The sequence below is a fragment of the Felis catus genome, chromosome D2 (genome assembly GCF_018350175.1).
Source record: "Felis catus isolate Fca126 chromosome D2, F.catus_Fca126_mat1.0, whole genome shotgun sequence".
NCBI lineage: Eukaryota > Metazoa > Chordata > Mammalia > Carnivora > Felidae > Felis > Felis catus.
Window position 1 is genome coordinate 37898068 of NC_058378.1, and position 13811 is coordinate 37911878.

The following is a 13811-nucleotide window of genomic DNA, read 5'->3' on the forward strand; positions in this document are numbered from 1 at the left end:
ATGTTTTCACTCATATGCGGATCCTGAGAAACTTAACAGAGAACCATGGGGGAGGGGAAGGGAAGAAAAAAGAGTTGCAGAGAGGGAGGGAGGCAAACCATAAGAGATTTAAATACTGAGAACAAACTGAAGGTTGATGGGGGGTGGGGGAGAGGGGAAAGTGGGTGATGGGCATTGAGGAGGGCACCTGTTGGGATGAGCACTGGGTGTTGTATGGAAACCAATCTGACAATAAATTATATTTAAAAAAAAAAAAAGAGTCAGATGTTTAACCAACTGAGCCACCCAGGCGCCCTGGGCAATGATTTCTTGAACAGAACAAAAAGCACAGGCAATGAAAGCAAAACAGACAAATGGGACTACATCAGATTTTAAAACTTCTGAGCATCAAAGCAAATAGAGTGAAAGGCAACCTCTGAAATGGGAGATAATATCTGCAAAACATACATCTGATGCTAACATCCGGAATTGATTTTTCGAGGGTTTATTTAAATTTCAGTTAGTTGGGGCACCTGGTTGGCTCAGTTGGTTGAGCATCTGACTTTGGCTCAGGTCATGATCTCATGGTTTTTGAGTCTGAGTCCTGCATCAGTCTCTGTGCTGACAGCTCAGAGCCTGGAGCCTGCTTCGGATTCTGTGTCACCCTCTCTCTCAGCCCCCTGCTCCTTCTCTCTCTCTCAAAAATAAATAAATATTTAAAAAATTCCAGTTAGTTAACATACAATGTGATATTAGTTTCAGGAATCGAATTTAGTGATTCAACACTTACATAGAACACCTGATGTTCACCACAATAGGTGCCCTCCTTAATACCCATCACCTATTTCACCCATGCCACACCCATCTCCACTCTGGTAACCCTCAGTCTGTTCTGTATAGTTAAGAGACTGTTTTTTGGTTTGCCTCTCTTTTTTCCCTATGATCAATTATTTTGTTTCTTAAATTCCACATAGTGAAATAATATGGCACACTTAGCTTTCTCTGACTGATTTATTTGGCTTAGCATTATACTCTCTAGCTCCATCCATGTTGTTGCAAACAGCAAGAGTTCATTCTTTTTGATGGCTGAGTAATATTCCATTGTACATATATACCACATCTTCTTTATCCCTTCATCAGTTGATGAACACTTGGGCTGTTTCTATAATTTGGCTATTGTTGATAATGCTGCTATAAACATCAAGGTGCATGTATCCCTCTTAATTAGTATTTTTGTATCCTTTCAGTAAATACCCAGTGGTGCAACTGATGGATCACAGGGTAGTTCTATTTTTTATTTTATTTTATTTTTTTTTTTTAGGGTAGTTCTATTTTTATAAAGAATTTCTACAACCCACAACAAAAAGACATATAATTTTTAAAAACAGGCTAAGGATTAGAACGGACAATTCTTCAAAGAAGATATACAAATGGCCAACAAGTTTATTTTTTTAAAAAAATGCTCTACATCACTAATTATAAGAGAAATGCAAATCAAAAACTACCCTCAGATACGACCTTTACACCCGTTAGGATGGCCACATGAAAAGAACAGAAAATAACAAGTTGGCAAGAATGCAGATAAATCAGAACCTTTGTGCACTGTTGGTGGAAATGTAAAATAGTGCAGCCATTATGGAAAACAGTATGGAGGTCCTTCAAGAAAATTAAAAATAGAGGGGCGCCTGGGTGGCTCAGTCAGTTTGGCATCCGACTTTGACTCAGGTCATGATCTCACGGTCCGTGGGTTCGAGCCCCGTGTCGGGCTCTGTGCTGACAGCTCGGAGCCTGGAGCCTGCTTCGGATTCTCTGTCTCCCTCTCTCTCTGACCCTCCCCCGTTCATGCTCTGTCTCTGTCTCAAAAATAAATAAACATTAAAAAAAAAAATAGAAACCATACGATAAAGCAATCCCACTTCCAGTAATATAGCCAAAAGAATTCAAAGCGGAGATATTAGCACACCCATGTTCACCCAGCCTTCTTCATAATAGCCAAGAGGCAGAAGGAACCCAAATTCACTGCAAGATGAATAAAGAAAATGGGGTAGGTATACACAATGGAATACTATGTAGCCTTAAACAAACAAACAAACAAACAAACAAAAAGAAATCCATAGAAATCCTGTCATACTACAACATGGATGAGACTGCAGGATATTTGCTAAGCAATTAAGCCCATCATAAAAAGCCAAATGCTGTATGATTCCACTCATATGAAATGTCTCAAGTAGTCAAAATCATAGAAACAGAAGTAGAAGGTGACGTGGGTGTCAAGGTGGGGAATTGGGGGGGAGGGAAAATTAGTGTTTGGTGGGTACAGTTTCAGTACGGCCCGATAAAAAGTTCTAGAGGTCTTGGGCACAACGGTGCAAATACACTTAACACTACTCAACTGTACCATACTTACAACTGTTAAGATGGTAAATTTAAAGTTATGTGGATTACTGAGCAAGAAAAAGGTCTGCTGAAAACATCCAGGCTCTCCGGGCTGAAGCACGGAGGCAAAAAAAGAGACGGAAAGGCATATAAAACATAAGGGACATCGCCAAACAACTGACGTACAGGAGAGAGAAGAACAGCACAGAAGGAGCTTACGAGAAACACCGGACCGTCCTTTTCCAAAACTGACGAAAACGTCCGGCCTCAGATTCCGGAAGCGCTAAGAACCACCCACCGCCACCACCGAAGCCCCAGCCGAGCAGACATAAAACCACCTTGTACCTCGTGGTAGGACTGCTGAGAAACGCACACAAGGAAGATCTTCAAGACAGCCGGGGGGATGGAGAAGGGTCACACACACGTTACCTTCCGCACTGCAAACAACGTGAAAGATGACTTCTCACCGGAAACGACGTGGGGGGAGGCTGCGATGCGCCCCCTAGAGCAAGTCTCCCCCAGCGCCGGAACCTGGGACTGTTCCCTTACAGAGCGAAGAGTAACTGAGTGAAGCATCTTCGGAGGAGGCGCTCATCCTGGATCGCCCGGGCCCTGAGCGCAATCACATGGGCCCTTGTGAGCGACAGAGGGAGTTCTGAGACAGACAAACATGGAGAAGGTGAAGGAACACGGAGCAGGGAGATGTGAAGATGCTGGTGATGTGGCCACACGTGTAGGCACGCTGGCAGCCACCAGAAGCTGTAAGAAACAGATTCTCCCCTAGAGCCCTGGAGGGAGTGTGGGCCGGCCGTGCCTTTTTTTTTTTTTTTTTTTGGACCCAAAGGTAGATTTTGGACTTCTAGCTCCCAGGACTGTGAGAGAATAAACGTACATTGTGTTAGCCACAACACCTGTGATACTTGCTACCGCAGCCTTAGGAAATGAATGCCCCACGAAAGCCAGAAGACCGTATCTTGAAAACGCAGAAATAAAAGACTGCCCGTTTAAACTTCCATATCCGTTTGCATATCCATATCCAAAATATCCATATCCATTTTTCACTCCATTTGGAGTGAAAGTCTCCAAAGATGATGGGAAAACACATAAGCAAACAGGGAGAGCATGTGTCGCCCAGGATCCCGCATGACAGGAAGTGCTAAAGGTCACCCCACAACAACAACAAAACAGCCACTATGTGAGGTGAAGTAACACGTTAACTCACCTTGCTGTGGTACTACGGTACCTACTGCGCGACACACGTAACAAATCATCACGTTGTGGACCTTAAACCCACACAGGGTTACATGTCGACTCTATCTCAAGAAAGCAGGGAAACAAGAGACGCTAAAGGGAGCTGCTCGGAGGGAAGGAGGGAGCATGCGCGGGGGGCAGAGCTGCAGGCAGGCATGAAGAGCAGGAGGCAGGGCGCGTACAAGTGAATGACTGGCGTGCACACCAACGATACAGTCTCCGGCTCAAAATACATGTCAAATGAAAGTGGTAACGGGAATGGCGGGGAGGAGGTACTTGGAAGTCAGAGGGTTCCCGTGTTTTAGAATTTTTAGGGAAATGGCCAGTGATGACTTATGTTGGTGCTGAGGCAGACACGTACGCCGTGAGGCCTCCTGCAACCCCCAAGGAACAAACAAAATCAATTAGGAAAACGAACAGACGGACTGGGGGACACAGAATAATGAAAATACTTGATGCAGCCAAAAAAAAAAAGGTAAGCAAGGAAACAAAAGAAACATAAAACAGGCAGAACCACAGAAAACAAATGGTAAGAAAGTAAAAGTAAATCCAAACCTACCAGTATATTTAATGGGGTATTTAATACTCTGATCAGATGATAAAGATTGCCACAAGTATGCTCACTCAGACTGTGAAAGCTCATGTCGTACACTGTTCTGTAAATGTATGTGCACTTTCTTTACATATATGATATTTCAAAAAATGAAAAAAGACAAATTGTCACAGTGGGTTTAAAAAAAACAAAAAAACAAAAAAACCCTAGGGGTGCTTAAGTGGTTCACTTGGCTAAGCATCTGACTTTGGCTCAGGTCATGATCTCGCGGTCTCTGAGTTTGAGCCCCGCGTCAGGCTCTGTGCTGACAGCTCAGAGCCTGGAGCGTGCTTCGGATTCTGTGTCGCCCTCTCTCTCTGCCCCTCCCCGCTCATGGTCTGTCTCTCTCTCTCAAAAATATGTAAACGTTAAAAAACAAAAAACAAAAGAAACAAAAACACCCTACAACCTGCTTACAGGAGACATTTACATATAAAGCTACGGAACAGTTTAAAGGAGAGGGACAGGAAAGGTGAACTATGCAAAAACTAACAAAAAGAAAATGGGTGTCACAATTCAGACAAAACAGACTCTAAGGCAAGAAACATTAATAGAGATGAAGATTATTTCATAATGAACAAAAGGGTCAATTTACCAAGGAAGGATCATAAATCAAAAGGTGTGTGTGCCTAAACACAATTTCCAAATATGTAACGTAAAAACCCCGAAGAACCAAACGAAGAATGGACAAATTTCTATTCTTCAAAGACGTCCCCAGGACACGCATGGAAGACACCAGAGATGGTGTCTACGGGAAAAGGGGAAGGGGAATGTGAAACTAAAGATCAAAAAAATGAAAGGGGAAAAAAACAAAAAAACTAAAGAACAAAACCTTGCTTTAAGACATCAACAGATTTTTCTGTAAAGATCAACAAAACCAAGCAAAGGTTTTTGCCAAAAGGTTCATGCACCTAAAGATAGTCTTTCTTACATTTTACATTTAAACACATAAACATCAGGGCACCTGGGTGGCTCAGTTGGCTAATCGCTTGACTTTGGCTCAGGTCATGATCTCGCAGTTTGTGTTCAGGTCCCGCATTGGGCTCTGTGCTGACAGTGCAGTGCCTGAAGCCTGCTTCAGATTGTGTGTGTGTCTCTCTCTCTCTCTGCCCCTCCCCTGCTCACACTGTCTCTCTCTCTCTCTCAAAAGTAAATAAATATTAAAAAAATAAAAACAAAATAATAAATAAAAGAATAAAATAAAAGAATAGAATAGAGTAGAATAGAAAAGACTACACAGAAAGATCCATTCTTAGCTCCAGGACACAGAAAAACAGATGTGGCCCACTGGCTGGGGTTTGCCAACCCTGTCCTGATGGGGAGAGACAGAGACCATGAACAAGGGTGGGATTCACTCAACCCCCTGTGCCTAAGGCCTTAATTTTAAAAATAAAAAAGGGAGGAGGGGAGGAAGGCAGGGAAGGAAGAAACCAGCTATCCTACTGGCTGCTGCTCAGTGCCACCTTCACTGCCTGCCTGCCCGTGAGGGCGACATTCTAGGACACTGGACACACACCCGGGTCCCAGGAGCGGCATTCACAAGGGCCTCCTGCTTTACAGGACAAGTGCACCCTTTCCACAAGGGCAATCTGCCAGGGGATGTCTGACGCTCCCAAATATGCAACTCCAGCCCTGGCTGGGTGCCTGGTCCTGGAAAGATCTTGTAAGAATCATCAATGGACACAGGAGTGAAGCCAGAAAAGGCCAAAGATCCGCAGAGACTGGTGGCTCTCGGTTACCACCAAACAGCCTATGATAACCCCGAAACAAACCAGGAGCAACGCATCGAGCAGAGGCTGCTTCCGCCCATCCAATGCCTATCCTTCCTCTCTTCCTTACTAGGTACCGAGGCTGGCACAGTGCCAGCTAAGACCCTGCTTTTTCAGGGTCTCTTGCCGATGCAAGTAGCCAATGAGATGTGAGCAGAAGTCACCCGGTGGGACTTTCAGGTAAGCCGTTTAAAGAGGCGCACACGGCTGCAGCACACTCTCGCCCCATCCTCCTTCCTGCTGCCTGGACACGGATGTGACAGCTGGAGCTGCAATGTCACACAGAGGGCAGGCCCTGGGGACAGCAGCGCTGCCACCCCAACCCAGACAACTGCTTCTGCACGAGAGCAGAGCAAGCCTCTATCTTGTCTAAGTCACTGTCACTGCTGTGTGGTTTCTGCGGTCAATGGCAAACCTAATTCTGAGCAAGTGTGCTCAGCCTTGCCTTCAAAGAGTGGAATGGTGTCGTTGGAAAAGGTGTCCAAGGCCAGGAGGTCCTTCCCATCTTTGGACCCGCTGCGTTTGTGCTTATGTTTCCTCCGGAAGAAGGATCTGCGTGCAGCTGCCGACAGCGTCTTTGTGGCGTTGTTGTCGTCTTTGACTTCAGACATGCTGAGTCTCCTGGAGAATTCTTGGTCCATCCTGTGGTCACAGGGAACAGTGGTGCTGGGAAGGGCCTAGGGACCACCGCCCGCCCGTCCTGCCCTGCCCGTGCAGAGGGTGCGAGCCAGGACTCCAGGCTCCTCCAACACTCCTCTCCAGGTTCCTTGGCCACGTCACCCACCCATGCCACCAAGGACCCCTTGGGACCACTGCTGTGGGGGCGACACACACCCCAGTGCTGGGGAAGCTCTCAGAGCAGGACAATTGCTACACTCAGGTGAGTGTCAAAAGGAGCTGCTAGGACAGCCCTCCCTTGGTGACAGAACAAGTTACACTTCCTGCCGAAAAAAGGAATGAGACACGCACGCACACCGCAACATGAAAGCACCTTGAAAATGGTATGCTAAGTGCAAGCAAGCACCCAGTCTCGGAAGACCACACTCGCATGAAAGTCCACAACAGGGAACTCAAGAGGGGCAGGAAGCACAGTCACGGCCGCCTTGGGTAGCGGGGGCAGGAGGCAGCTAATAGCTAATGGGGACAGGGCTGCTTCTGAGGTGATGGGAGGGCTCTAAAATGGATGGTGGGGACAGTGGCACATGGCTGTGAATACACTGAAAGCCACTGAACCCGTACACTTTGGGTGAACTGCACGGTGGATGAATATATCTCAATAAATCGGTTAAAAATAAAAAAGTTATGTCTCCTGAGTTGCCACCGTGCTTCCGTATAGCAGTGACTTACAAACATTGAATTGTGCTAGGAGCAGCTTTTTGGACAAGCGGTGTGGGCAAAACATACAGACCAGAGCCAGGGTGCACGGAGGAATGTGTCCCAATCCTGTGGGACAGCCCCAGGTTGGGCCCCACCCTACCCCCAAGCCCAGACACGAACACTTACACGTATTTGCTGGGGATCTGCCCGCGCTGGATCTTCTGGGCATTCTCGTCCAGCTGCCAGGCCATCCAGGACCCAAATGTGCCCTGAGGCAAAGTGTCGTCAACGTAGAGGATGTCATCTTTCTTAAAGCTCAGCTCATGCTCCACCTCGGCCAGCCGGTCGTAGAGGGCCCTGGACCAGGTGACAGAAGGACCGGGATCAGAAGCTGCTGGCTACTGGAGGACTGACCAGCCACACAACTTGGCAGCCAGTCTCCTGGGACAGTCCCCCTGCTCTAAGCTTTCCCCAGGCCACGATCAGGACCCACCTCTCCCCTTCCTGGTGGCAGTTCCCAAAGGAGGGAGCCCCGGCTTTACACAACAGGACAAAGTCACCTTGCCTCCCTGAGACTGGGGGCTCCCTGGGGACAAGGGCTGCCTCACATCCATCAGAGAAAGATCTTGTTGCCAAGGACCAAAACCATATCGCCCCTTCCAAACGGAAGGACTTTCTTCCCTGAGTCAAGGTCAATGGTTCCTATAGAATGGAAACTCCTCAGGATGGAAATGTCATCTCCCACCAAGGAAGATGTCCTAGAGACAGAGACCTGTACCTTATGGTACACAGTTAATTGATCGGCATTTTTATTCATTGTGGCTTCAGAACTCAAAGAACATGAAGGAACTGTGAGCCCCTTCTAGACAACACCTGCTGTCTGAGCCACACACAAGTCATAAAGCACCACTTTGGGCACACACTGCAGATGAATCTGCAGACTTGGGTTGGGGGGAGGGCAGGAGAAGAGTGCAGCCCAATGGAAAATGGGGTTCCGTGGCCTCAAAATTTCCCAGGGCCCAAGCCCTAGGGAGCCTGTGTGGTCCTGCAAACCCTCAGACATTTTCCTAAGTCATAAGCATCTCACCGTGAACTTGTGGTTTGGGACCCAAGCAACAAGGACCCTGGTCCCACCCTCTGTGTTTCAGAGACACTCATCAGGACCAGTCTCCTCAGGAAGCCCCGCCCCTGGCCCTGAATCCCCAGAAGCCCTGGCCCCTGGTACCTGATGTAGAAGCTGTCACCAGGCAGGCTCTTCACCTTGGTGAACTCCTCAGGGCGGTACTGCACCTTGAGACGGACACCGTCCTTGGGCTTCAGCATCTCCACGTAGACCTCCTCCACCGTCTTGCCACGCATGTCCAGACTGCCGTACTGCCCAAGGACAGGGAATTGAGGTCAGAGGACAGGGGCCGGGGCAGCCTGGGTACCCGTGAGTGGACAGTTGTGGGACAAGGCAGAGATTTAAGATCCCCTCAACTGGGAATCTGCCTGCCTCACCTCTGCAGGTAAGGCCTAGTCCTCTGCCCAGAGGCAGTCTGGACCTGCCAGTCTTCTGCCAGCGTCCGCCCTGCCCTCAACAGCTTCTCCCAGGAGAGACCCTGTGCCAGTTCCCCAGCAAGTAAGGGTTATAAAACATGGCACTTTATCTCACTCGTGCTACTTGTGTCTTTGAACACCTATGAGCCCTCTCCCCCATCAAAGGGGAGACCCAGCCAGAGGGAGAAGACACTCCATCAGACCACAGTCCTGCTGCTCACACAGCAGAGCATCCTGCCTCCTGCTTCCCTCCCGAAACCAGCGCCCAAGCCAGGGCCCTGCCCACATCCCTGTGACCCACCCCGAGGATCCTCAAAGCATTCAACAGGGGGCACCAGACAAGAAGCTGTGCTCTCTGCCTCCTGGGCCACTTGAGATCACAAGAGTCCAGAGGTGTGGGCAGAGAAAGGCGGGCCTGCTGCTCGGCAGCCCAGAACTCACCTCAAGGATGAGGTCTCCTGGCACAAGGCCATCGGGGCCCTTGGCAGGACTATCATCCTCCACCTCAGCCACAAACACCCCGTGCAGGTTCCCTCCACATAAATGCACGCCAAGCTCCAGCTGGGACTTTTTGATGAAGACAAGTCTCGGCTCTGGGGTCTTCTTGTTGGCTTCTCCCACCATCCTTTTGGTTAGGAAAATAAAGTTCCTCAATCGCACACGGCGGGGAGCAGGGCATGAACGACCAAACAGGCTAATGACTGGACAGTTTTCCGCTCACTCCATGAGGTTTCAGAACCACTGGGAGCTGACAGGTGGTCCCATCTGGGTTCTGGTTCTAGTGACTTGGTTTACAGGCCGGCTGCTGGGGTTTGTAGAGGTGAAAACGTGGCCCCACTTGAGAAAACGAGCTGGGGATCGAGTAGAAACCAACACCCCTACTTCTTGGCCCAGCTGCCAGCCGAGCGCCATAGGCAGCGTCTCTCCCCACCTGGACGGCACGTGTTCTCCTGACCTTGTTCTGCCAGAACTGAGAGCCGGTCTCATGGTTCAGGGCACAAAACAAACCATTCACCAATGTTTACTGAGCAGCTTCTGTGGCCCAGAGACCATGCTAAACCATGAAGAGAGGGCCCCTTGCCATCAAGGAACTCACAATGTAGGAGGGAGACTGAGTGCCAGCAAACTGAGTGGAGGCAACACACAGTGCCTGTCACCGATGAGGGGGCCCCAGGGGACAGGCAGGCTGTGATTACTGCAGACAGGTTCCAGCGAGATGGACCCAGGGCAGAGGACAGAGGTGGCTGCATCCTGGGTGAGGCCGGGGCTTGGTCAAGGGGATGGCTCTGTCCAGAACTACAGCATGACTGCCATGTGCCCTGGCCCCGTGGCCCCCTCCCCATCTTCCCTCTGGATCCTGCTGCTACACAAAAGTTGACCCCCTCCTACTGACCCCTCTCCACGCCCACCACTTGCGTGGCTAACCCCTGCTCACCCTGAACATTTCAACTTAACTATCACAGCTCCCTGTCACACTCTCACTGACTGCTCCGTCGTGGCCCATAGTGGCTCTCCCAGCACATGCTGCACATGCCTGGACACCTGCCTGTCACCCTCTAAACCCACGGCTCCCTGGGGGCGACTGCTGGTGATGGCCACAGCCCAGGTCCTGGTTGGGTGTTGACTGTGGAATTCTGTCTAAAGACAGTCAGAAAACGAGTAGATGAAAAAAGGAGGAAGGAAAGGAGGCAGAGCTAAGAACAAGTCAATGAGAAAAAAGGAGAAAAACAAGAAAGTGAGGAAAGGTCGGGACGGAGGGAGGAAGAAGGAATGGCACGCTTCCCATCCCAGATCCTGACAAGCTGCTCTGCGGTCTGCGGCACAGGGGAACGCCGGCAGGATGCGCTCAGGCCACAGCGATGGCTGCCTGTCCACCCCACCGGGCCGGGGAGCAGATGCGGGAACAGCACACATTTGCTGACCTGGAACTGGGGGTGCTCTGCTTGGCCGGGGGGGCACCAGGGCCCTCATCCTGCTCCATCAGCGGGTCGATGACAGAGGGATGCTCCGGGCTGGTGGCACTGCTGCCCTGGAGAGTGGAGTGAGTGCCGACAGGGTCCAGGTGGGAGCTGGGGACCGAGGTCAGGAAGAGTAAGGGAAGGCACACAGTCCTCAGCCATCCCCAGCCACCCGCTCTCTGGCGGGGACCAGGGCTGGGCTGTGAACACAGACTGGGTCACATGGCTCTGAGCCCTGAGAAGAGTAGCTCTCCTGGGAGCCTGGACTCGGGTCATCCACCCGACAGGATCTGTCTTCTCCTCTCCACCCATCCTCAACCAGGGGGTCCTCTCTGAAGGTGTCGGCCTGGGGACACACACATTCACTGTGTTTGCACATCCTGCCCCCTTCGCTGAGTTGCGCAGTGCTGCATGGCAGGGGCAGGTTCTCCCCTTCTCTCACGTGCCCTGCAACCCACAGCTCGGGGGCAGAGACAGGCAGCGTCTGCTCGGGGACTGAGGGCCAGAACACTGCATGAGAATCCCGCCCCCAGGGCCTCAGCTCCTGGCTACCACACACCTGTGTGGGGCTTCCTGCTGCACCAGGGGACCCAGCCACATGCTTCCAAACCCACACCTCAGGTATCCTACTTCACATCCTCCCCCTATATGTCCTTCTCCCCAAGTCCAGGGCTGGCCAACTCCCCTCTTATGGCAACTAAACGGCCCAGAACATACAGCTAGCACCTTGGCTGCACCCTCTCTCCTCCCCCAGCCCAGATGGCCCTCGTAGAGACCAGGCCCTCACCTGGACCGAGAGTGGCAGCTGAGCTGGTGCATATGTGGGTTGTACTGGGCCAGAATGGTGATAGTGTCACACTGCTGTCCAATGATGAGCCGGGCCTGTTGCTCCGTGGCACTCCGCAGGTTTATGCCATTGAACTAGGAAACATGCAGAGCACGCTTGGTGATGTGGTGGGGGGTGGGGACCGGGGGAGGAAAGGCGGAGGGAAGAACAAAGTGCAGAAGGCCAGCTCCCACTTACCTCAAGTAACTGATCCCCATACTCGAGGCCAGCCTGGTGGGCGATGCTTCCCCCAGTCACCTTGGAGACGTAGACCCCGCCCTTCTCTCCACTCACGATGGAGATGCCCAGAGGCTCCGAGCCCTTCTGCAGCTTGACGTGGCGTGGCTCCTCCACATAGGGCCTTGGAAGAGAGCCAACAGTTGTGGGGACTCAAACACAAAGGAAAGGGATGGGGAAAACCTGAAGTCGGGCATGCAATCGGCTACGCAGAAAGGGCCAGGGATCGCCGGGTGCTCCTATAATGACGCAGCTGGATGAAAACACAATGACCCCACTTTGTATGGCAGTGATACACCTTCCCACAACCTCATGCAATATAAGCACGACACCCCCAAATGGACACAGAAGCACCCAGTCCCAAAGACACAAAGAATGGGCCATGTGAATTATAAACACTGATATAGCAGGGAAAAAGCGCGAAGTTTCATAACGTGAGAGTTGCCTCAACAGAATGTGCAATTTACAAACCCCAGTGGGGTCCCAAGATGCCCCAGGAGGAAAAGAAATGGCTCCTGTGAGGACAGTCACCCAGAAGAAACAATATAAAGCATCACTTTTTATATTTACCAGTATATAGGGTGATGTACAATGACCATGGAAATTAAGCCGCGGCAAACCCAAGCCATTAAAAAGGGAGCAGGGAGGCTTGGAGCAAGGCGGTGACCATGCACTTGCTGGCCCGGGGGCAGCCGTCCACCGTGCCAAGGGCACGAGGGGGCTCAGGCAGGGGCCTCATGTCAGGCCAACCTCAGACTCCTCAGGGAGGAAAACCTGGGCCTGGTGGCCACGGGCAGTCTCAGGAGGGATCTGTGGTGGTGAAGACATCTGGAAGGTGCAAAAAGTTAGAAAGAAAAGAGGGATGCTCAGAGAAGGATGACAGACGCCTGGAACCTAACGGAGAGAAAGATGGCCAGGTGATGCCAAATCATCCCATGAGGACTGTGCTGTCCTAAGCTCTTCCTCTCGGGACAAAACCACAGCCAAAGGTCCAGGGAGGAGCCAGCTGGAGCACCACGTCCTTGGGCTCCCCTCCGGAGCACGTGGGTGGGGGCAGACTCACAGACCGTGACAGACTGCCGGACAGACCGGCAGGCCACTGAGCCACCCTACCCCTGCCACCTAGAGGCACAGTAGTCTCTCCAGCACAGCGGGCCTCGGGCTGGGACCCCACGGCCCAGGGCTCAGTCCTCTGGCGATCCGAGATCACAATCCTTCTTGACTCATCCCTTCACCTTCTCTGCCCTCTCCTCCTCCCAAACTCACCCAGCCGCAATGCCCTCCCTGACCCTGCAGCTCAGACACCTCAGTCCCTGGCTTGCACCCGTGGTCACTTCCAGATGCAACACGTATCAGAGCACCAGCAGTCTGGAGTTATAAGAAGCCTTATCCAGCAGCCACCACACCATCCTCACACCCCCAGCCAGCCTCGGAGGACAGCACAGCAGGTGCGGGCAGATCTCGTTTCTGGTCTGGGCTCCTCATCCCCTGCTGATCACCCTTCCTGTGTTCCACCTCCAAAACATACTTGTATCTCAAAAAAGCAGGAGGTAAGAGCCATATAACAGAAGGCACAAAGCCATTATGAACGGTATGAGTCAGGATTTGCCGACACGGAAAGACACAGAAGGCACACACTGCATGAGCACACAGGTGGGTGTAATCCTATTTACATAAACCTGTACATGTACACGTGTCTCCTCACGCATGGAGACGTCTCTATGAAGGACCCTACCAAGATGCTAACAATGGCACCTCTAAGTGAGGGACTTGAGGTGATCCTTACTTTTTCATCCCCTTAATGATCTAAGTTTCTTACGGTAGGCACAAGAGTTTTCTCAGAATAAGGCTGCTTTGTGAAAGAGATTAACAAAGCATACTTCACGATATAACAAATACTTTGAAGCAAGTATTTCTGTATGGAAAATACAAATAAAACATGCCTTTAAACAATGTACATCACACGT

At 50.8% G+C, this 13811-nt stretch overlaps 1 protein-coding gene across 6 annotated transcripts in view; it reads right to left on the minus strand.

The window, feature by feature from the left end:
• The window catches only part of DLG5 (discs large MAGUK scaffold protein 5), a 128424-nt gene that overhangs the window by 10257 nt on the left and 104356 nt on the right, over nucleotides 1-13811 (minus strand). For all 6 annotated transcript variants that reach the window (XM_045040199.1, XR_006587027.1, XR_006587028.1 and 3 more), the window contains 7 exons: nucleotides 11806-11968; nucleotides 11569-11702; nucleotides 10746-10892; nucleotides 9265-9448; nucleotides 8510-8658; nucleotides 7471-7641; nucleotides 6413-6609 (listed from right to left, as the gene is read on the minus strand). In XM_045040199.1, the coding sequence (XP_044896134.1) occupies nucleotides 6413-6609; nucleotides 7471-7641; nucleotides 8510-8658; nucleotides 9265-9448; nucleotides 10746-10892; nucleotides 11569-11702; nucleotides 11806-11968 (1145 nt within the window). The remainder of the gene's footprint in view (nucleotides 1-6412; nucleotides 6610-7470; nucleotides 7642-8509; nucleotides 8659-9264; nucleotides 9449-10745; nucleotides 10893-11568; nucleotides 11703-11805; nucleotides 11969-13811) is intronic.